The sequence below is a fragment of the Poecilia reticulata genome, chromosome 9 (assembly GCF_904066995.2).
Source record: "Poecilia reticulata chromosome 9, P_reticulata-male-v2, whole genome shotgun sequence".
In the NCBI taxonomy this organism is placed as follows: Eukaryota; Metazoa; Chordata; class Actinopteri; order Cyprinodontiformes; family Poeciliidae; genus Poecilia; species Poecilia reticulata.
The window spans coordinates 2,375,629-2,400,595 of record NC_088838.1 but is presented as its reverse complement, the minus strand read 5'-3'; the positions used below and the strand labels follow the sequence as shown (position 1 = coordinate 2,400,595).

The 24,967-nt window shown below is 38.6% G+C and overlaps 1 protein-coding gene across 1 annotated transcript in view; it reads left to right on the top strand.

Annotated features, from left to right (window-relative positions):
- LOC103469623 (protein Niban 2-like) overlaps nt 1–24,967 on the top strand; it is a 45,407-nt gene that overhangs the window by 17,855 nt on the left and 2,585 nt on the right. The window contains exons 2-13 of the mRNA XM_008417415.3: nt 1,442–1,572; nt 2,981–3,109; nt 3,206–3,311; nt 3,472–3,639; nt 13,307–13,422; nt 14,174–14,278; nt 14,593–14,755; nt 16,685–16,872; nt 16,948–17,103; nt 23,191–23,304; nt 23,818–23,925; nt 24,058–24,169. Coding sequence (XP_008415637.1) covers nt 1,442–1,572; nt 2,981–3,109; nt 3,206–3,311; nt 3,472–3,639; nt 13,307–13,422; nt 14,174–14,278; nt 14,593–14,755; nt 16,685–16,872; nt 16,948–17,103; nt 23,191–23,304; nt 23,818–23,925; nt 24,058–24,169 — 1,596 coding nt within the window. The remainder of the gene's footprint in view (nt 1–1,441; nt 1,573–2,980; nt 3,110–3,205; nt 3,312–3,471; nt 3,640–13,306; nt 13,423–14,173; nt 14,279–14,592; nt 14,756–16,684; nt 16,873–16,947; nt 17,104–23,190; nt 23,305–23,817; nt 23,926–24,057; nt 24,170–24,967) is intronic.

Sequence of the window (24,967 nt, the reverse complement as noted above, 5' to 3'; positions counted from 1 at the left end):
TGGATTCAAATCTATAGTTGTCTTTATACACACTACCTTAGGTCCCTTCTGAAGTTGAGATTTCTTTCTGCTAGAAGGGAAAAGCATCTATTGGATCTCTTGATGTGCAGGCACAGGGAGGAATTTCTTAAGGGGTCATGAAGGTTTACAAGTTCTGAGTGTTTGTTGAAATTGGAAAGCATGTGGAAACTTATGAACTCTGTGACTCCTTGGTAAGCATCAATGTCTGGATTTAGTCACTCCCCATAGTGACGAGCTACTGTTCTACTCAGTGGGTAGTGGCAGTTGTCTCTACTTTTGCTACTGGATCAGATTTGAACATAGTTGTGCACCACAACATAATTATAAATGTTTCCCAACAGATGTACCGATTTGTCTTCTGGACTGAATGTTGGCTTCCATGTCCAATAAATTAATAAATGTTCCTATGGTGGCAGTCCATGATCAGAACACAGCAGACACTAAGTTACAGGTTTTGAAAGACCACCCAGTTATCCAAAGGGTAAATATTAGCAGGAAAAAACAGTGGTGTAGTTGTTTCTGGGAGGTCAGCAAACTAGAGAAGTTGCTGAGAAGAAAAAACGATCCAACTTTGGTATTTAGCTTTTTCCTATTTGTAGATTGATATTTTGTCATAGAAAAAATGGCAGACAACAGTATGCACTGCTCAGGACCTGCAAACCTGCTGCACAAAGCAGTCAAGTTGAATTCAACCTAAAGATGTAAGTAATCTTTAGGTTGATCACTGATGATCCGTAATCATCAGTGTACTCACTTTGTTTTGTCCTGTATTAAAATAAACTTATTTCTGCTTCTGTACCCATGTTGTTCTTCCATACTTGATTTTTTGTACACATGATTTCACAATGAACTTTAATTTCCCTTATGACACACACAAAAATATCTGGTTGGTAATTTTTCTATATTTGTTCTAAGACTGAGTATGGGTCAGGTCATTAATGGTTACAGTCAGTGGCAGTGAAAGTATGTAGCAGGGTAAGTTTGACTAATTGAGTAGTCCTTAGACTTAGTAGTCCTTATACCGAGTAGATAAGGAATGTTTACACATTTCTTTAGGCTTTAATGATGAGATTATATTATCCTGTAACTAGCAGGATTCTTAGTAGAATAATTTGATCCTTGTTGTCAAACATAAATCATTTTAATTGGGGTTAGAGTTGCATAAAAATATCAGAGTTTAGCAGGCTACTTAACTGATTTGCACCAAACCAGTGAGGTAGATAGTGATCTATTTTGTTCTTCAACACTGATGTCTGTTTGAGACCCTCTCACAAACGGAGAGGAAGAGCCTCTCTGGTACCTCCTGTTGAGTCATCACTGGTTGAAGCTATTGTGCTCTTTTGTTTGAATTATGATATGAAACAATATACACTGTGTAGATGCCATGGGAGTCTAACTTCTGCTCTGTATTGCGTTTCAGCCCGGACTGGGGTGTTGATGGCTGAGTTTGGGCATGTGTATGAGCAACAGTACGCTGTAGCTCTTTTCAACAAAGTTCGCTTTGACTTAGAGGGAGGAGGCGGCCCACAGCCACAGCTACTACAGCGCAAGGTAAGGGACTCACTCTCAACCTTACACAGTTATCCTATTCTCTGTGACTATTGAGACAGCTCATGGAGGGCACATCAAAAAGGCGCTCTCAAGGGTTAGTCATTGCAACTTGCATTCCTGTGTATGCAAAGCAAATATAAGTTCTCTTTTTTTTTAAGAATTAAAAGCAGTAGAGTATACGCCTATAAACCAGTAGAGTTAATAATAAAGTTCTAATAAAGTGACCAAAGACTGAGTATGGTGCACAAGTTACTCAACATTTTGTTGCTAGGTAACTAAAGAGAGCGCGAGTTAGTTGATGCAATCCATTCAGCTTAGCTGTTTATGAGACTGTCATCAGCTGCAGTGGTCTCAGACTCCGGGCATCAAGGGCCAGTCTGCTGCAACTTTTTGATGTCTCTGCTTCAGCACACTCTGCTCCAGTATTTGCATACTAGCAGAGCTCTGTGGAGCATGGTAGTGAGGCAGTTTAACCATTTAATTCAATTGTGCAGGGCAAGGTGCGAGACTCTGGCCCTCAAGGAATGCATTTTGAGACGTGCAGTTCTGGATCAGAATTCAATGGATTTATAGAATATTCTATTGAATGTATTTTTTTCCATTGATGTTGGTCATGTGTCTATTATGATATATTGTTATTGATTTATTGCCATTTTCATGAGTGTGATGTGTCCAGTTGACTTTAGTCATTTAATTCAGTCGATTCTGTAGTCTGTGATCCATTAGCCGGTTAAGTGTGTGATCCTCAATCTTTGTCATGAAACGGAAACAGTCTTTTAGAGTGAGCCTCAAGTCTTAGTGACTACTGTTAAACTGGTGTAGTCTGTTCCCAACTTTATTTTCATATTTAAAGCTTAGCAGGCAACAGAAAGCTTCTTTCACAAACTTACATGCTGTAGAATGTTGCAGTATTCACAGGCCATGCTAAGATTAATGTCTAATGTTCAGTCCAGATTATATTACATTACATACTTGTGGTATGACATTAAATCATTATTGAGCACAAGGTTTTGTAGCTCCAAAAAGCCTATACAAACACAAGACAAGCATTCTCTTCAAATTTGCAGGACTGAACAGCTAAAAAACATGCAGATGTTTAACAAGTTAAGGTCTGATATAAGTCTTCACATAAAACAAGCTACATGGAAATGCTTTCTGCATTTGTACCTTATTTACATTTAGGCAAAGGTCTGTCCCATGGGTCAGACTTTCAAGTTATTTGAAGAACCAAGTGACTTGAAAGAGTTGCATTGACTTTTCTGGGATGGTACCTACTGGTAAAGAAAAAACAACTATAAATAACTGTAAAAAAGGATTACTTTTTTATGTAGATTTATTTTTAAATACCGGATGAAGGGATATTCTTTGGTTTTCCTTCAGTTTTTAGTTAGTGTGTTATTTCTCACAGAACCCATTGGAGAACAAATCCATCTTCTCAGGATCAATCTTCCAGTGCTTGGAGGAGAACAAGAAATGGAGAAATCGCTTCCTTTTTGTCCCTGACACTTACAATATCAGTTACTACGACAACAAAGCAGTAAGCAAGACTGGCTGGACAGCCTAAGAATTTGCCGACTGGCTTCACCGGCGCATTAACACACCTCCTGCTTTTTTTTTTTTTTTTACCTTCCAGGCTTATGACAAACACCTGCCTCCCAAAGGAACCATTAACTGTGCTGGTTACAAAGTGCTGAACTCTATGGAGCAGTACATGGACCTAATCGGTAGCAGTCTGCCTGGTGAGTACTGCATTGGTGACCGAGACACCATTGCTGGGTGCCTCGGTCAGCTGAAGCTGCTGTATTTTCGCTGAGGACAGCGGAACACGGTGCTGCTCTGTTGTGATGTCACTATGTAATGCTCAGTCTGTTGCTTTCTGCATCTCATACATTATTTCAGGTATAAAAGCCAAGGTGGGAAGCGCTCCCTTCCTAAAGTTTCCTTCCCAGTTTCCTCTGATGCTGTGGCATCCTTACGCCCGACACTACTTCTTCTGTGTGGAGACGGAGAAAGAGCAGCAGAAGTGGCATGCTGTCCTTCAGGACTGTGTTAGACACGCAAACGATGGTAAGAGCTGCCAGCTAATTGTCGACAGAGAATGCTAGATTAAATACATCAACTGATAACTGAGTTATACAAATATTACTGCCTAATCCAAGACTGTTGATTGTATTTTCAGAGGTAGTTTTTTTTTTTTTGTAGAGGACTTACAGCATACTCTCTGCAGCTGGAGTGAATAGCTACAGCAGGAGTCACTAACTCCAGTCCTTGAGGGCCACCATCCTGCAAATTTTAGATGTGTCTCTGCTCAAACACACCTGGATCAAATAAACTGCTCATTTCCAGCCTATTGCAGAGAGGAATGAATGCTGGTGAGGGAATTCAGACATTTTGGAGCAGAGGTGAATCTAAAAGTTGCAGGATGGTAAGACCTTGAGGACTGGAGTTGGTGACCCCTGAGCTACAGCATCTGTTGTCTGTTCAGCACCAAATCTTAAATGAGTTAAATACTGAAATCAGAATCAGAAATACTTTATTGACACATAAACAGCCCTGATCCAGGCCTGCAATGTTCTAGTTCATTTGAAGAATCAAATGACTTGAAAGAGTTTCATTGACTTTTCTGGGATGGTACCTAAAGAAAAAACAACTGTAAATAACTGCCTCTCGCCCAGTGACTGCTAGAGAACCGATCAGTAATTTGCTGTTTAATTAACAAAGAAACAAAAAAAAAAAACAGAATACAGAAATTGCTTGATAAACTAAGCAGAGCTTTCCCAGTGTGTGCAAACCAGCTTCAGCAGGAACAACCTCAGCAGTCATGTTCTGCTTCAGTTTATCAGCCTCTCCCATCACCAAAAGACTGATGAGGTTAAACAGATGATAGGATCATGTCATTGTTCATTGAGGTTTGGAGAAAGTGATTTGTGTACATCACTCTCATGTTTCCACCTCAACATGTTAATGAAGTTCTGGTCTAAACTTTGACTGGGCCAAAGCAACACCCTGGTTCTTCTCATTTTCAGGATTTTGTTCCAGATTTACTGTGAAGTTATTGTTGTGTTAATGACCCAGTTCCAATCACAGTTCAACCTTTGGACAGAGAGCCTCACGTTTGACTGTAAATACCTTTTGCAAAAAAAGCCCAAATCATCTGCCTCCCATCACCATGATTGACAGTCAGCATAGTGTGTTTGTACAGATGTCCATTGTTTTAGCCAAATGCTGTACTTTGGCCAAACAGTTCTACATTGGTCTCATATTTCCAAAGCATACTAATTAAAAAGTTTTTTGTTTGATCAGATGCAGCACTAGAAGCCTAATTTGCATGACCATATTCTTAGAGAAGGTTTATCTACTTGTTCAGCAATTTTCTAACTGTCTTGCCTTGACCACTAAACATGCTTTTGTTTTTTGTTTTTGTTTTGTTTTTCTTTTGTGAGCTTTCCAAACAATGCATGGGCTAATCCCTGGATAAATTTGCCGGGAAATCAACTCCTGGGAAAATTTCCAAAATTTTTTTAGATATTTTCCTTCTGTTACCAGCTGTTCCCACTTTAGACTGATGGACACTTTTCAGATTAGTGCAGAGCAACAATTGCCTTGTTAACACACACCTCATCTAAAATTTCAAACTACCAAAGGTTCTGCATTCATGGAAGGGAATGGACTGGCTTTATATAGTGCTTTTTGTTCTTCCTCCCTGTTAATGACTTTGACCAGTTCACTTACCTTGAACATATTCACTGCTTTCACCACTTGTTCTACATATTATATTTTTTCCAGATCTGAGATATTTGTCACATCCAGAATTATGTTCTGTGATTCAGAAATTAAACCTGAAATGAATCATGAAACCGGCCAAAGGGCAGCAGTGAATCAATCAGTCAGTCAGAAACCTGTCAGTTCCAGTAAGTGTATCTTGAAACTCTTTACAAAAAGGCAAACATCCTATGAGACACAAACACTGAGTGAACTGAATGAAACAAAATCTCTTTAATCATGTCTGTGGGTGTTCAAAACTAAAAACCCATATTGATAGGAGTGGCTCACAGTCTTCCAACCTCAGTCTACCATGAGAAACTGCCTGTCTGGCTCAGTCTTATTGGGCAATGTTTGGTCTGTTTACCTCTCGTACCGCTGGAGGCAAACTGTTGAAATACAGCAACTTCCCTAGCAGTGGTGAAGTCATCGTCTTTAAACTGTGCTTTTATTTCTGTGTATTTGGCACAAAACCGGGGGATGTGTGCTGATGACGTTGCAGCTCCTTATGTTGAATGGATTGGGGTGATGACTCATTCCTTAGTCTGTAATATTATAGCAGATGACACAACAGTTCTCTTGTCCTTACCTATTGTGCCCTGATATGGTTCTGTGTTATAAGAGTTGGTTTTTATCCAGGCCCTTGGCAAAATGTCATTCACCCCTTTTTGTCACAACCCTCCTGGCAAACCTTTTGGCCACCTCTCAGCATGGGAATATTGTTTGAGTTGTCAGAATTTCATTGTTGTGTAATTTATACTGAGAATAGCCACAACTACTTCACTTCCACAAACTGATTTTTCAGCCAGTGTGCAGGATGGATAGGGTTGAGGAGTAATTGTCCGACACCATGAGGAAGTACGTACTGTTGAACCAAAGCACTAAATACCTCGGGTAGCATATCACAGGTACCATGAACAATTCAGGCTGCACTCCTTTAACTTCACTAAGGCATGTCATTGTATTTTTGAGAGAAAAACCCATAATTTGCTTTCCAGAAATGTTATCAAACTCGGTGTGAAACTAACATGCGACTGAAAGTGGGAAAGAATGTAAATCCTTTGTTTGATGCATTAGCACATTTCCCTGATAAGTATTGTTCTCAGTTCACTATGCAATGTATGGAGCCTGGCCTAGAGGAACATGACAGGAGCTTTGTTCCTACTTCACTTTTGCTACTTGCTTTAGCAGAGGCCCTTTTAACTAACTAACATGACCAGGTGTTTGCTTAAGACCTACAGTTACTCCACAGCTTGGAGCTGCTGTCTGAATTACTTAATTAGTGCAGGCAGCAGATTAAAAAGTACAACTTTGAATGACATCACATAGTGGCTTCATGGTGGTTCTGTAATTGTTTAGTCAGTAATGTTGGAACTATAGATTGTCTTTTTTCGTCTGCTTCCTGACAGTCACAGGGTGGTTTTGGAAAAATGACATCTCCAGGTATAAAGGTTCATGATGTCAGTTCATCCCAGCAAGTTTGTGCTAAAGCAGCCAAAGCTTGGTAGAACTGTCCCTTAATTGATCATTAATTCATCCAGTGAGTTGGTTAGCCTTTAGGACCAGCAACTCTCCTTTAGTTCAACTTAGTCTTTGAGTTTTGCAGCCAAATGGGTGAATCAGTACATAGTAGGCAGCACTGACTATAAAAGGTAAGATGTAGAATGGATAAACATCTCAACACTGAACTGCTAACATGCCCAAATAAATTTACACTTCAGTTATATAATCTGTAACGTAAACATACCCATAATGCTTGTAGACTGCTCACCCAGCTGTGTTGGCTGTGTTTATCCATCTTTAAGTAGTAAGAGCTCAGAGGGGAGCTCTTCCACTAGCTAGGCCTCTTGTTGGGTGTCTCCAAAATGCTTATTGCAGAAGAGATTTTACATTCCCTGCCTTCAGCACTCTGACTAGTCAATACCATACTTTATCCTTCAGATGGTTAGGTGGCTAATTCCTACAGTGCCCCTTTAGTTTATTTTGCCTACTCATGTTACAACCACAAACATTAGACAAATGCCTAAGATAATTCTGGAAGAGCTGCAGAGCTCCACAGCTCAGGTGGAACAATCTGTCAACAGGCCAACTGTTAGTAATGCATTAATGTGTAAAGACACAATGATATCAATGAAACTGATGTTATTAAGAGGAAGCCATAGTCATCCTGTTTGCAGTTTGTTGTGAACTATTTATATGAAGCACAAAATAGGTGCTATGGTCAGATGAAGATTTAGACCAAATTGCAAAATGCTTCCATCACCATGAACATATCATCCTCATGGCAAAACATGAGGAGGATATAGGGAAATGTTTTCCTGATCAGCTGGTAGAGATTTGCCTCTAAATGTGGTTGTATAAAGTTTTGGCTGCGAGGGTGGATGAGGATGCAACTGCTCACCATGGTTTTCTGATATTAATTGTCAGAGAATTTGAAATCCATGTATATTTTTTTCCACTTCACATCTACGAACTTTTTTGAATTTCTCTATCAGAATTTCAGAAATAAATTTGAACAATCCTATTGGAGTTTGTGGTTGTAAAGTGACCAAATATGAAAAATCTTCAAGGGTATTCATACTTTTTTACTTTTCCCTATACAGACTCATTCAATAAATTAGAATATTATTGAAAATTCCATTCATTTCAGGAAGTTTATCACACTAAGTGAAACACATAGAGATTAGCTACACGCAGATGGTTGTTTGAAAACCTTTACGATAATTATAATTTTCCACTTAGTTAATGAAAACATGACATTTAAAATTCAAATATTACATCCGATCAATACAAAACATTCTTAATACAGAAATAGACTCCGTCAGATCAGATTTTTTTCTAGTGAGCCAAAAACATTTACTCAGCTGATTTTTACTCTTCTTAAGCATAGAAATAAAGGAGGAAAAGAGACATTTTTCCTATCTCATGTTTTTATGTTTTTCATGATGTCTATTGTAGTGGATATCACGACTAAATGAGCGTAGAATGTGTTGAAAACTTCTATACTTTTCCCATAGTTTCATGTAATATCATGATCTCAAACCTTTAAAACTGGATGTTTGCTTTTTTTGTTTATCAGTGTGCATGTCTGAATAGAGAATATATAATACAAAATGCTGTTTTGACTTTAGGAATGTGTCATTGAATTTTCAAATGCATTGACACGCTACTATGTACAGTAATATAAACATCTAAAAATGGATTACACAGTTGCCAAACAGTTGACAAAGCATTAGGTTGCTGGGTATTTTCATGTAATCTCACATTTTTGATGAGCACTCTTGATTGTGATGAGCACAGGTGGATTTTACATACAGTAGAAGTGTTTTTCCTGTGCATTATGGCCTCTTGCATCTGGTGGATGGCCTCCACCAGATGCCATCCACCAGATTTTTTTGTGTACCACAAAAAAAATCTTGACTTTTTCCAAGATTTTTGTGTGATACACACCGACAATTTGATCGACCAGGACAACGCCACCCACTGATTCACTGTACAGGTTGAACACCTCTGAATGAGACGCTTTGAAAAACTGGGACTGCTTTAGTCCTCAATTTACCATCTAATTCCTGTTTTTACATGACTTTTTTTCTACATCCCAGCACTCAAAATCAGATATCTCTTGATGTACAATCAGTTCAAGAAAGTCTGGGAGTTTATACTCCATCATTGAAAAAATAAAATGACATAAAATCATTAAGAAATCACAAACTACCTATGAAATGCTCAGACATGCTTCTTTCTTTGCATGGTAACACTGAATAATAAGGCATTGTACAACATATACAAACTCTTGATGTCCATTGGGAAGGACATTCAACTTTTTAAAAAATCCTACAATTTCATGATAGAAAAAAATGTCAAAATACTATAACTGGAAATACTTAAAATTATACTGAGCAATTTTTTAGGTTGCTATGAATATAAATTAATATTTTTGATTAAAAACAGATGCGTACTCCTCCCTGTCTCTTACTTCATACACATGCTCGTCTTGGTCTGATCCCTGAAACTCACTAGTATCAAGTTAAGTCTAAACTTCATTGTTTTTGTTTAATAAGAAACTAAACTGTAAGAAACATCCTGCAAATAACAAATTCCTTAATTTTTTATTGGTTTAATCCCAGAAAAATATCATGTCCATTCCAGTGGACGAGGGGGTCTGAAGGGGTTAATGAAAAGTTGTCTTAAAGGTTGTCAAATTTCATTACTTTTAATCTGCCAAATGAGCCTCATTGAAACACATATTCATGTGACTATGGACTATGTGATGGCAGCACTTTATCTGACTTACCTCTCCACAGGTGTATACATCGTCCTTGGTAACTGTGCTGTTGTTTATGTAGTGGTATTATTTCTGTAGCATAAATCTGTAAAGTTAACCTACAGTGGTGATTGGCGACAGAAGCCATAAGGAATGTCGACATTAGTGTTTTAGGCATGACACGCTGCTGGATGATATGAGCTCAGACTCTCTCCATTGATTCACCTCAGCTCACCAAGCTGATTCTTAGCAGAGGGCTGTCGGTGACACACCAGGTCATTACAAACCCACAACACCCAGTAATTACACTCCAGTGATTTAGTATGCCACTTCATGACTGTAACCATTTATTACAACATGCTGATCTTGTGAAGGTGGAACAAAGCTGATCATTTCCTTTCATAATAAAACCACCATCACAGTGGTTTATTGCATGAACCACTAATAGAAGATGCTTATGTTTTCTTCACATTGAGAGTAATGTAATTTTATTGTATTGAGGCAACTATAAGACGCATTAATTAAACAATGAACTGTGTTTATGGAGTCATGTTTGAATACATTGTCAGAGTCGATACCCTGTTCCTCCTGATAGGGAATCGGACCTTCATTCCTATAAAAATGAAGGGGTGGGACTGCTTCCATGTCACTCCCACCCTCTATCTGAAAACTTAATTTGAAAGGATGCTTCAACTTGTTTGAACACCTTAATGGATAAAATCTTGGTTGGCTTTAGCACACTCTGCTGATGTTGCAGAGCTATGGCATCTAACAGAGCACAAATGCCAGCCATCCATTGTACAGTCATGGCCAAAAGTTTTGAGAACGATTCAAATGTTAATATTTCAAAGTCTACAGCTTCAGTTTTTATAATGGCAATTTGCATATACTCCAGAATGTTATAAAGAGTGATCAGCTTAACAGCAATTAATTGCAAAGTCAATATTTGCCTAGAAAATGAACTTTATCCCCCAAAACACATTTCAACTTCATTGCAGCCTTAAAATGACCAGCTAACATAGTTTCAGTGATTGCTCCATTAACACAGGTGTGGGTGTTGATGAGGACAGGGCTGGAGATCAATCTGTCATGACACCACTGGACACTAAAAAGAGGCTGGTGCTTGGCATCATTGTTTCTCTTCTGTGAACCATGGTTATCTATAAAGAAACATGTGCAGTCATCATTGCACTGCACAAAAATGGCCTAACAGGGAAGAAAGAGTATCGCAGCTAGAAAGATTGCACCTCAGTCAACAATCTATCGCATCATCAAGAACTTCAAGGAGAGAGGTTCCATTGTTGCCAAAAAGGCTCCAGGGCGCCCAAGAAAGACCAGCTAGCGCCAGGACCGTCTCTTAAAAATGTTTCAGCTGCGGGATCGGGCTACCAGCAGTGCAGAGCTTGCTCAGGAATGGCAGCAGGCAGGTGTGAGTGCATCTGCACGCACTGTGAGGCGGAGACTCTTGGAGCAAGTCCTGGTCTCAAGGAGGGTAGCAAAGAAGCCACTTCTCTCCAGGAAAAACATCAGGGACAGACTGATATTCTGCAAAAGGTACAGGGAGTGGACTGCTGAGGACTGGGGTAAAGTCATTTTCTCTGATGAATCCCCTTTCCGATTGTTTGGGACATCTGGAAAACAGCTTGTTGGGAGAAGACGAGGTGAGCGCTACCACCAGTCTTGTCTCACGCCAACTGTAAAGCATCCTGAAACCATTCATGTGTGGGGTTGCTTCTCAGCCAAGGGAGTCGGCTCTCAGTCTTGGCTAAAAACACAGCCATGAATAAAGAATGGTACCAGAATGTCCTCCAAGAGCAACTTCTCCCAACCGTCCAAGAGCAGTTTGGGGATGAACAATGCCTTTTCCAGCATGATGGAGCACCTTGCTATAAAGCAAAGGTGATAACTAACTGACTCAGGGAACAAAACATAGAGATTTTGGTCCATGGCCTGGAAACTTCTCAGATCTTAATCCCATTGAAAACTTGTGGTCAATCATCAAGAGACGGGTGGAAAAACAAAAACCTAGGAATTCTGACAAAATGCAAGCATTGATTGTGCAAGAATGGACTGCTATCAGTCAGGATTTGGTCCAGAAGTTGATTGAGAGCATGCCAGGGGGAACTGCAGAGGTCCTGAAGAAGAGGGGTCAACACTGTAAATATTGACTTGTTGCATTAACTCATTCTGTCAATAAAAGCTTTTGTTACTCATAATATGATTGCAGTTGTATTTCTGTATGTGACGAAAACATCTGACATACACACATGAAAACCAGAGGGCAGCAGATCATGTGAAAATATAATATTTGTGTCATTCTCAAAACTTTTGGCCATGACTGTAAACTGATATTCCTGAGTCACATTTTATTTGAAAAAGCCCTTCCAACAGTGCAGTAGAACTGGAACAACGAGGGAGTGACTGTCTTCTTTAATTCAACCAATTAGTTTGAAATATTTGACAAGTGTCCAATCAGTTGCCTGTCTGTAAAGTACGGCAGATGAACATCTGAAGGGTGTTTTTATTTCTTTTTAAATTTTTTGTTGTTTTTACTGACTTGTCTCCTGGAAACCTGCTCAACCAGCTTGTTTGTGTTTCATTTTTGTCTTTGGTTCATGTGAATCAAATCAAATCTTCTGAACAATGAGGGCTTTGTTCTACTGACGCCTTTCCAAGAGGCCATGCCACTTCTTGATCTAGATATTGTCACTTTACAGTATTGATGATGTTTTCAGTTCTTTAGTCTGCTGTGACTTTGAGTCCTGTCAGTAGTTTAGTAATTAGGTCTCTGAGCTTAGACCATTTCTCTGAACTGCTTTTTTTTCAGGTGTTTCCAATATACAAATGACAAAAAAGCAATTTGAATAATTAAATAACGCTAGTACTGCAATCATTTCCAAATTGAACACTAAATTGTCCTCGTCAATCAATTGTTTGGTTTCACTTGATGCATCCTGTTGACAGCTTTAATGTTTGAGATGGAACACCTTGAAATGTTGGGCCTTTGCCATTATTGTTTCCTTGAGTTATTGTCCAAAATGTTAAGTGAAAAGATCATTGCGTTGCACGAACAAGAAAAGATACAAAAAGACACCAAAGGCCATGAATGTTCAGTTAGAAACTGAATCTGTGGGAAAAGTAGCTACGCCACATGGTGGCAGCAGGAGAAAGTACAGCAGAATACTTAGCAGGCAGGTGGTTATAATTTGCAGTTAGTGACAAGTTTTCAGTCAGACTTGGTGGCAGTAGTTACCGCGGTTTTATTTTCTGCATTATGTTGCATACTAAATGCTGAAAGCCTCCATCTTCCTCAAACCTCAAAATGGACTAGAAGTACACCACTACTAACCTAGAGGCACCACAAAGTCTACTTTATTTAGCAGTGGTATGTCAAATATAAAAACCTGCAAAGAATAGCAGTTATGCTTTGCATGGTGGAATTTTTCTGCCAAAATTTGAGAGCATACATTTTCAGTTTGAAAGCAGGACTTCACATCTTTCTTCTCAAAACTTGTAATGCTTGTTCTCAAAACTTCTGCTCTTTCAAATATTCATTGTGCTTTCTCAGACCTTTCTCCTCACGCTCAGAGTTGATGCCAGTGAATGCCAAAAACTGCAGTGACTAATATTTTTCAGTTCCTTCCAAGCTTTCAAAAGCAGAGCGCACACACACCAGGCTGCTAAACATGGTTCATTTTCTGTTTTTAGGTTTGTCTGAGGAACATGAAGTCCAAACGCCAGCTTTTACCGACACAGTCCGACTTTACCGCCAGGCTCAAGGGCACTTTGGCACCTGGGAGATGATGTGTGGTGTACCATCACAGGTAAAGCATACTGAACGTATGACCATATTTCCGCCACATACCAGTGACTCACCATGTGTGTTCTGAGTTGGGATTGAGAGTATCGGTTTGGATCTCATGGTAGATATGAAAGCTTTTGTTTATTGCAATTGAAATAGCTGAACACAGCTAAAACTACAGGTTGATTCTCTGAATTAAAACACAAACCTAGACATGTATGCAGTTCATCAATCCAAATGTTATAATACAATAAGAGAATTCAACTACAGTAGTTGTTGTCTTTATATGACAGCTGTGAGCTGTTTTTACAGATATTGTGTGTCTAAAGCATCTCCAGAGGAGCTTCTTATGTTCTTTGGATGCATATCAAAACCAGAAGTCATAATGGAATTTGAAGATTTATATTGTTCTAGTTACATACTAAGCTATTTGAGAAACTGCAGTGTGGCTCTTGGGAGATTCAAGCATCTTTTTCTGCAGCTGTTTTTACTCATGGAAAAATAAGAGTCAACACTTTGAGCTTCACAACAATCTGTTTTAATGTGCTAGGTGAGAATTAAAGGGTAAAATTTATTTTGCAGATTGTCAGAGTAAGAGCAACCAATGGAAGTGATTAGAAAAGCAGTAGTCTGTTCATCCCCTGGCCTCATGCAGGTGGCACCATTGTTGCCAGTGCAAAGATGTTCTACCATGATAATCCAGTTTCTGAATCTTGGTGAACATACAGTTGAGCCAGACTGGCAGACTGGCTCAACTACAGGATTCCTTGCAGATCCTGTCTAACCTGGTGATGGAGAGCCTCCTGCCTGAACTGCGGGAGCTCATCTCCCCCCGCCTCAAAGGAAAACTGCATGAGAGGCAGAGGAACTGGATGCTGGTGAGACACTCCATCACTTGTCTTCAGCTTTGAATTTAACAAACAATACTCATAGCTAAAACTCTGTTTTATGTCTTTTATTCCCCTATTTTTGGCAAAATGAGAAATATTATAAATGTAAACTTTTTTTGCTACTTTCTTTATTTTGCTCTACTCTTCTGTCGTGTTTCCACGATCAGTATTGGATCTGTTTTATTTTATAGAAATGATTCTTAAAAAACTATTAAGAAATTACACTTATTAGCCACTTTATTTATAAAACCAGTACCGCTGTAACAGGAGTGTAATCCTTCAGCTATGTGTTTTGTGTGCAGATCACGGATGCGGTGTACGGTTTGGTGCAGAGCCAGTGTCAGAGCCAGTATGAAGCGGCAGTGCAGAAGTGTGAAGCAGCGCGCTCCTCTCTGGAAGCTTTCATACGAACAGATATGGATCAGATCATCACATCCAAGGAGCACGTCACAAACAAGATCAAAGGTTGGCAGCATCAGCCTGTTGCGTTTCCTGGATGATCCCTTTAAGGGTTTCTTTGGCTGCTATTTTAAAAAAGATAATTTAAAATGAACTGACTTTCAATATTCTCCAGTTTTTAGGTGGTGATCTAATCTTGATTTTGGAAGTTTTGTTTTTACCAATATTATTAAAGGTTAAGAAAAATAACATTAAAGTTACAGTATGTAAGTTTTGTAAAAAAAAAAAAAACTTTTTGCATATTTGCTAAAACTATCATGTTTTAGCAAATATGCTAAAACATATTTGCTTATGTTTTACAGATTTTTTCAGAAAATCTGTGAAAAAAACTGAGCTCCTTTGCCTTCCCCCTGCTGTCAACTGGACAAATACACATCTCCGACAGAAACAAATCAGAGCAGAAAGAGGGTCTTAGCACTGTCAATTACCCTATTGTACGCACTGCTCACACCCTCCCTCTCACTCTCTGCTAACCTATATCTGATTCACTACAGCAGAGCCTGTCAGGAATGCTCTGGCTGGTTAACATGGTTACTGATGATGGCAAATGAACAGTTTCCTGGAACAGTTGTTTCTCCACTGAGTGTTCACTGCTCAATGTGCGTTCACATTGAGCAGTACGTTCACAAGGTTGATTGACCCTCCTTCTGGCTGTGATTGGTTGTTTTTCACTGGGAACAGCGTATTTTCTCAGACGACCATAGTAGCTCATGGAAGAGTTGGAGTAGCTTGAATATTTTTTATATGGTCAAGACATAGTGACACTTTCAACAAATATTTAAAAAACATATTTTTGTAAAAGTTCCAAAAATATAAACAGTAACTTAATAAACCTGACAAGACCTTTTCATATCTATGTTAACGCTGTGCTCTGGAGCTCCTAAATCCGTATATTGACCTCTGAGACTAAGGAAGAGGTCTTAGAACATTTCTGCAGTTTTAAAAAGACTGCTGCTGACAACTCTTGAGATTTTGTTTGGATGTTGATGTTGATAAAATTGTTTAAAAACGTGGTACAATAGCAGCAAAAATCTCTATCTTATAATGTCAGGCACTATTTATTATCTTGGTGCTGAAACCTTTACTACACAAATACAATTGCCTTTTGCTGCAGTTTAAAATGATACATGTGGCTTTGACACTGAGAGTGTGATGGTTTACATTGAAACTATTCATACTTTTTGTATGATCACTCGGTTTTATCTCACTTGTCTGCTAACTTGCTAAGTTAATATTTTTAAGTGCACCATCAAATTCTGAATAAAAATCAAGTCTGTTCTAGATTAGAGGATTATGTCTTTCTAGATGTATTAGTATAGTAGTGAAAGTATCTATAAACTTTCCTGTTCCTGATACTTGTATCATAGATATACTTTTACTGTCAACACACTGTTTACACAGGGAGCTGTTGGACAGTTACCTTCAATTGTCCATCAGCTCCCTGTCATTGTAGTGCAATAGAAACAATCAGATTAGCAGCATTTTTTCACACTCTGTGTGTAAAAGGCTTTTTAGCATCAGCTGTTTTTATTTCACTGCAGAGATCTGTTAAGTAGATTATTATGAACCAACATGCGCTGAGGTCAAAGGAAGATTAAGATATGAAGAACAAATATGAAGCATATGATATGCTGCATATGCCAAATATCTGACGCACTGCTGCTTGTTGATCATTGTTCAGTCAGGTTCTACCTCCTCCTGTAGTTTTAGTCTATTTGTGAACAGCTTGTAGAACTAGCCATAGCAGCAGTGAATCAGATGTAGTGAATTGGCACAACTTTATTAGATTTTCACATTATTATGGAGGAACTTTATCTCTTATTTCAGCCAATGTAATCAGACTACTAATGTCCATAGTCTGTTAATTTTGTCTGAACAGAAGGCTTTCTGATTTTCTAAAACTGGCTCAAACCTTTGTTCCCTGCTCTCCTGCAGCCGTGGTTCTTCCTAAGGCTGAAAAGTTGCTGAAGGTGAGCATCCAGCCTTACATCAGCTCCATTCTGGATGCCCTTATGGAGCCCACCAGCCGAGGCTTCTTTGAAGTCCGTGATGTTTTCTTCAGGGAACTGGTGGACATGAGCAAGAACAGCCTCAATAACGGTACAAAGGAGACTGTAGCACAGGTAAGCTGGAGAATCAGCAATTTGTACCTCTATTGGTTCCATCCCAAATGACCCCTCCTGCTCTTTTCTCCCCAGCACATGGAGAAGATCTCCATGCTGGCCTTCCACCCAGTGAAGATGCAGAGCTGCTATGAAAAGGTGGAGCAGCTGAGTCTAGAGGGGCTGCAGCAGCGATTTGACGTCGCCAGCCCCTCAGTGTTTGTTCAAAGGGCTCAAATTCTCATGAGAAAGGTAATCTGATTCTTATGCTGATATTGAAGGAGCATCGTAGGACTTATTACGACCAAGTGTCCAGATTGGCACATTGCAGCCTGCACTTGTAGTAGTGGAGGTGAAATAGAATGGGTCCTTAACCCTTGGGAGTCAGTGTTCTAAATGGCCGTTTTTGACTAATTTTTGATTTTACCTTTATATTTCTTAAGGTCCAGGGCTTCTCAGAATGCCGTCACACATTTTGTACAGCTAAAGTCCAAATGCTGGAACTCAGAAAGAAACAGATTAAGTCTAGAGTTCACGCTCCAATTTCTGATTTCAAAACTGGAGATTCTAATGTACTGACCTTACTTTAATGCATATTTAACACTGAGCAGCAGACTGGGGAGCAGCTTGGGAGATATTACAGGATACCACACACAGTCATCAGTGTGTGGATTAGGGTAAAATGAGGTCAGTGTGTGACAGCTGTTTGACCCGAGGTCATGAGATTATTAAAACTTTGTCATTTCTTTGCATTGTTTGAACACATGAGGACATGGCCTAAGCTTTAGATAAAACTTTGGCACCACTTTATTTATTTGACAGGATCTGCATAAGACTGACATTACATGTTCATAAACATGACTTAGCATCTGTCATGAAGATGGAGTGTTCATGAATGTTTATGGATGGTGTCATGAAGTGTCATTCAGTAAATAATGACATTTTTAATGCAAAGTTGACCATTTTGATGGACTTTTAATACAAGTTATAATGCAACGTTGCATTAAAAGTGTCATTATTTACTGAATGACACTTCATGACAACTGTCATAAACATTCATTATGTTCATAGGTAGCTCAGAATCACTGAGTTCCTTTAAACTCCTTTGAGTTATAGATTAAAATCTCAGCTGTTTAGACTTGTTTTTGAAACCTAATTATGAAACATTAATTAATAATCTGATGTGCAAAATGTAACGTTGTTGACTGTGTTTTCTATGACTTTGTATTTTTGCGTTTACATGATGTAAAGCAGTGGTCCCCAACCCCTGGTCCGTGGACCGGTACCGTCCGTGGACTGTGCCGCGCAAGAAATAATTAAATATTTCCGTTTTTTGTATTGAGTCTGGAGGATCTTTTATTTTGAAAAAACCTTTAACCGGATTCTCTCGGTTACTTGCGCGCCAACACTGAGCCCACAAGCAGCAAAATGAGTAAGAAACAGATCAGGTCTCTTTGTAAAGTTTCTTTGTAAAGGGGAAAAGGCCCAGAGAAGAGACAGGAGAATGGATTTATCCCGGACCAGTAGGTGCAGGCACGTGCAGAGAGGTGGTCATTGGGGGGGCTTGAGCACCTGCCCCTTTTGCTCCTTGCCCCCTAGTGCCCTTTTGGTCAATTCTTTTTTTTTTTTTTTTTGGTATTATTTCCTAAGCCCTCTTCTGACGCATAAAAACATGTACTAAAATTATTTGCTTTTTTGTATAATATAATAAGCCGGTCACCTTGTTACCTTTGACCTTTTAACCGTGACGCATAACGCAGTTGCCTCTCGCGCAGTGAGATAAAGCGGCTAACTGCGGAGCTCAACGTAGCGAACGTTCCAGATTATGGAACAGTTTTTGGTGAATTATAAAAAAAAACGTTTTTGGTGAATAAAGTAGAGAAGACTTGCTACTTGTCAGATGACTGAAAACGTTGAAGTATCCTTTCTGCTTCAGCTCGGAGTCGCGGTTTAAGCAGAGAGGTAATGAAATACAACAGACACTGACAGGCCTCTGTGTCTGCCTTTCTCTGAAGAACTACTGAGTGGGAGGAGACAGCCAGGTGAGGAGAAACTGTTCTTATCGATCGATTCAGTATTTTTATCATACAGACATTAGGCTGTTGTTGTTGTGCTACTAGCTAGCTGCCAGCTAACGACTTTGCTAGCAAAGCAAGATAACTAAAAAGCTTCTTCCCTGTATCTTTAATTATGTCAGTCATTCTTTAGTATTGCTTGTGCAATAAGGGCACATCGCCCGTCCAAAACCTATCAACACCATAATGGACATATGTCCGATCTTCTAATTTTCTTTTCTGCATAATGTACATTGCCTTTATTCTGGCGTTGGGTAAATGCATCTTGAAGGAGAATAACACTTAAATAAAAGTCCAACAAGGATATTCATTTAGAATTAAAAATAATTCACCCTGAATTACCATGATAGATATAATGTATGTAATAAAAGCGTGTCATTAAAGAAGGGGAAAAAAAAACTGAACCCAGACTTTAAGTTTAGGGTCTGGTTCGCAGAGTATGAAGTTAAATCTGTTTCCTAATTATTCAATGGAAAAGAAAAACTAACCTCAGTTAAGTAAAATAAAATTGTAATCAAAACTTTTGGAATTGTAATGATTCCTTTAAAAAAAAAAGTTTTGTTTAAGAGACTTTTTTAATTAAATAACTCATTTTTACCAACATAAACATTTATTTGCACACATCAGAAATCTTTTGTTGTGATTTTAGCCCCTGCCCACGACCTCGTGTGAGAATCACAAGCAAAACTTTGAGTCACAAACAAAAACTTAGAATAGCAAGAAAAGATTTCTGACAAGCGCAAATAAGTTTGTTTTGCAAAAAAAAAGTTAACTTCATGAGTCAAAAATGTGTGATTTAAATTTAAAAAAAATGTTTAAGCAAAACTCAGTAGGCTTTTCTCATGGTGACAAGCATTAATTCAATATTTGCTTTTGTTTTTTTTCTGCAGTACCACGTTAGTTTGGTGCAGCTCTCCTTTCCTGAATGGACAATCTTCATCTCCCCTGCAAGTGTAGCAAACAGGCAGCTGTTTTAATTTTTTATATAGATTACAGTACACTAAAAGCTTGCATTGTGCCCTTCTTTATTTTTTTAATAGTGCAATTCTGTGAAGACAAAATATGTCTGGTGGTCTAGCTCTGATTTACATATCTTGCTAAATTGCGGGTTTGAATATTGCAATACTTTCCTATAACAAAGTAGGCCTGCAGAAAGAAATTACTAATAAATTATCTTATTTTATAAGATTTTTATAAGATGTTCGTTAGCTTTGATTGTATATCTCACAATTTTGTAATTTATCATTGTTTATTAAACTCTGAAAGCTGAGTGGCTTTAATATTCTGTCCTAGAATGCGGTTAGATGGGCCCTTTTTATTGAGCACCTGCCCCTTTAGTGGTCTCTGCACGGCCCTGAGTAGGTGAGTCCCACATTACAAGCCCGCTCTGCGTAACATGCGGCGACCGGCTGCTAATGAGGCAATGAAACTTCAAACTGCTTCGCCACATAAAGACCAAGCACGCTGTGCTCAAGTAACACACCTCGGGTGTTATCGTCTCATCACTCCCAGATGGACCGTCTCGTTGCAGAGAAACAAGCTCAGGGCTCCCGTTAGTCATTATTGTGAGAAAGTAAAATGTTCATTTTTTGTGGCGTATCCATATATTATTTTGAAGGGATATGTAAACGTTACCATAGCGACCCAAGTCAGAGAGCGTTTGGGCAGTGGTCGAGAGGAGATGAGTAGAGCTTGTGAGTCTTAAGTCTGGTTTAGACAGAAAGATTTAAGAATTGTCAGCCCAATTCTCCAAACCTCTGTGACCACAGAGCTGATAAAAGTCCAACAGGTTCGATCGGTTCGTGTCTCCAAGGCAGGAGCAACACAAACCGATTCCAGTCACGAACATCCCGATTCCAGAAGAAAATCTACAAAACTCCCAACATAGCATATGGGAATTTAGAATAACCAAACACGGATGACGATGTAGAAGCAATAGTGATAGTTTGTGGAGTCATTTTAAGAGATAAAAGACGTAACAGAAAGAAAAGGTGGTGGATAAAAGACGATGGGAGCAGCCGCTCCATTTGCTGCACTATGATTTGGAGGTGACTGTGTTGTTTCATAGAACATTTTTAACTGAATAAACATAATGACCTTTACATATAATAATAAACATTTCCACATATCATCTCCGATATCCACCGGACTCAGTTGCGCGATATGTCAGCTATTTGGGTTTCCCCTCTGTTCTTACGTCACCGCGCTTTCTGATTGGCTCCCTGTCATATTCAACAGGTTGTATTCTCGTTCCCAGTCAGGGAAAACCCCACAGGCTGCGATAAAAAGGCCAAGACAAGGCAAATTGGGTATATTCAGGATTTAGCGGGAACACCAACATGCAGAAGCCTTATCTGACGGTTCACCCCCTTCCCCTCTCCCCCGGGCCGCAGCAAAATTTTCCAAGTCTTGACCGGTCTGTGGTAATAAAAAGGTTGGGGACCACTGATGTAAAGGACTTTGAAATGCCTTGTTGCTGAAAGGTTCTATACAAATAAAATCTGATTAATTGATTGATGTGTTATGCCATGTTTATGATAGTGTCACACAGTGATTCTTGCGAATAGGGACAAAACAGGTCCTATGGATAAAGCACAAAATTTGAATAAAATATACACAAAATATATTTTTTTCAAATATCTGACTAAACTAACCTAGGTCATGTGAGCACAACAATGTATGTTTTCCTGGTATTTGCTGAATATTTTTTTATTTTAAACATTGTAGTAGGTGGCTGGTGTCTTTAAAATCCCTTGTCCAGGAGCAGAACTCAATACATTATAATAGTTTAAAACAATTAAATAAATACCAAAATTATATATTATCACAATTAAGTATAAGTAGTCATATAAATAATTATAAAAGTATAAATAAATTGAATTAAAATCATTTTTATTTATTTTCCAACTCCATTGAAATTTGTCCCTAGTTTTTGTCAACACCGTCAGACATGAAAAGAATGTAAAAAAGAAAATCAGGCATTATTGGGGGGCACCAGAACTTTCCTTTCTCTTCCTTAGCTAAGAGGGCTAGTTAGCGCTGGTTAGCTTATGTTATTTTTTAGTTTTTTCTTCTATTTTATTCCTAACTTGCTTGTCATAACTATGATGTGTCAATAACATAACTGACAATTTACAAAACTTTTATCCATCCATCCATCCATTTTCTTGCACCCTTGTCCCTTAATGGGGTCGGGAGGGTTGCTGGTGCCCATCTCCAGCTAACGTTTCGGGCGAGAGGCGGGGTACACCCTGGACAGGTCGCCAGTCTGTCGTAGGGCAACACAGAGACGCACAGGACACACAACCATGCACACACACACTCACACCTAGGGGCAATTTGGAGAGGCCAATTAACCTAACAGTCATGTTTTTGGACTGTGGGAGGAAACCGGAGTACCCGGAGAAAACCCACCATGCACAGGGAGAACATGCAAACTCCATGCAGAAAGACCCCAGGCTGGGAATCGAACCCAGAACCTTCTTGCTGCAAGGCAACAGCTCTACCAACTGCGCCACTGTGCAGCCCGCACAAAACTTTTATGAAATTTTGTAAAATAAAAGCTTAATTTTGGTATAATGTAAAGATTTTATGGACCTGACGAGCTACAATATGGCCTCCTTCAGAATAACATCATATAAATTGAGGTAGTTTGGCTTTTTGTCAACTCCGTCAGATGTCGACTCCATCGGAGTTTTTGTGACTCTTTCAGTGAAATTGTTGTCAAATCTCACTTAAATGTGCAGTTAATTCATTTTAATGTATTTTACATAAATTGCATTACTTCACATCAAGTTTTTCTTTTTACTCACTAGTTTGTCACCACCTTCAGTTCTGTGTCAACTCCGTCATGCAGTGTCAACTCCGTCAGATGGACTTTTGTTGTTTTTTGTTTTAAATAATATTTATTATTCTTGTCAGATGGTGATGACAAAGTTCTGGGTCAGGTCGATTAAAAATTTAATTTTTTTTAAAATGTTGCAACTGGGAGCCTGTACCTTAGCATCTTTACATTTCCAAAACATTATTTGTCATATTTGTATACATAAAGTTGATAAATAATGAAAAAAAATATGGGAAAATTAAAACCCATTCTGTCCCTATTCTCAAGAATCACTGCATGTCAAATAAAGTGTTACCTAAACTTTTGTATCAAATAACTTTTTTTTGCCTTTTACTTAAGCAAAACAATTATTGAAATATTGTTTTCTGAAGAAATCACAGAAGGGAAGATGTCTGTCTTATTGCAAATGTTTACCCTCAGCAAATGGACGATGCAGTGTACACATTTGAACAGATCCTCCACCAAAGTCTGGAATCTCAGGGTGCTGAGGATCTGTGTAACACCATCCAGCGGTGTCAGGACAGAGTTATAAAGGTACAGCACACTTGCCCAACCACACACACACACACACACACACACACACACACACGTGCATACTGGTGATGAAACCATTCTTCTTCAGGCATCCATTGTTCATAAATCCAGTTTACTGTGCAGTCCTGACTCTACTTATGGAGGAATTTTTCTGCCATAATACAAGAGCATACATTTTCAGACGTTGTTTAGCAGTTCCACAGCAAATGTAGAGATGCCTTGGACAAAAACATTATAGCAAATAGAGACAAATGAACAAACTGAAAAACATAATCTATAAAGAATATAAAGATGTCTACACAGCACCAGAAGAGAGTACATTAAATTTTTTGCAATCCTAGACACTCAAAGTACAAAAACATTTAAGGGCCAAAAATGTTAATTTTGTATATGTCCCCTTTAAGTACAATCACTTACTCCCAAACACTCAGTACTCACTCTTTGATGTTAATAAGGAATGTCCCTGATGGAACTTTTAGCATTTTCTAGTGTCTTCTGTGCTTGTTTCTCCAGAAATTTGACTATGACAGCAGTACAGTGAGAAAGCGTTTCTTTCGCGAGGCCCTCCTCCAGATCTTCATCCCCTACATGCTAAAGCAGCTCACCCCATCCTGTGCTTCAGTAAGTCTATAAAATTTACCTGAGCAGAGGACATGATGGTGATGCATGGTGTGTTTTGAAAAGATGGCCACTGTTTAGTAATTGTAACTTTAGATATGAAGACGTTCTGACTTTTCTTGTTGTGAACACCAGGAGCTTCCCCGCTTCCAGGAGCTGATCTTTGAAGACTTTTCCCAGTTTATCCTGGTGGAAAACATCTTTGAAGAAGTGGTTCTGCACTCAGTCATGAAGGACATCATGATGGGTCAGTCTTCTAATGTGTTTTTTTCTGTTTTTGGATTTATATTATTTTATATGCAAAATAAATTTATATTGTTTTTATATTGCTCACACCAGCTACAGATTGTAATGGTATATCTTGGCTATGACTGGTCAAGAAACAGTTGTGGTAGCTCTCAAAGGAAGGAAAGTTTTCCTTATATGGTCACATTTGTTGTTTTATAAAAGGAATTGTTATACATATTTGGATATGGAAGGACACCATAGTGGTCATAGCACTGTCAGAGGTGGATAGAGTAGCCAAAAATTGTACTCAACATATTTTTGCTCAAATAAAGGTAATAAGTAACCATCCAAAAATAATTACTCAATGAGCAAAAAGTATTTGGTGCTACTTGAGTACCAAGTAACTCATCAGAACATCTGGTTTAAATGTTAAATTGAGTAATTGAGTGATTCTTCATAACGATATTCCTAATGTAAAATTTAGAAGGGCGGTGTTGTAAAACTACTCCTAAAAAGTACATTTAAAATGTAATAAAATAGCTAAAATAATAATAAATTGTCAGATTGGCATTGTTTAGAAAAAAATTTATTATTTATACTTCTAAAATAAATTCCTGTACATGTGAATATGCAAATGCATATTCAGTTGAAGACAGAGCTGTCAGATAAATTGACAAGGAACATGGCGCCAGTAAGACGAGCTGTCAGCTGAAAACATGAAACGGAATATTTTCAGGAAAGCTTATTCAACTTGGCACTCTTAAAAACATGTTGGCTGTTTTATTTTTATAAAATGCCATTTGGTTAAAAAGTTGCT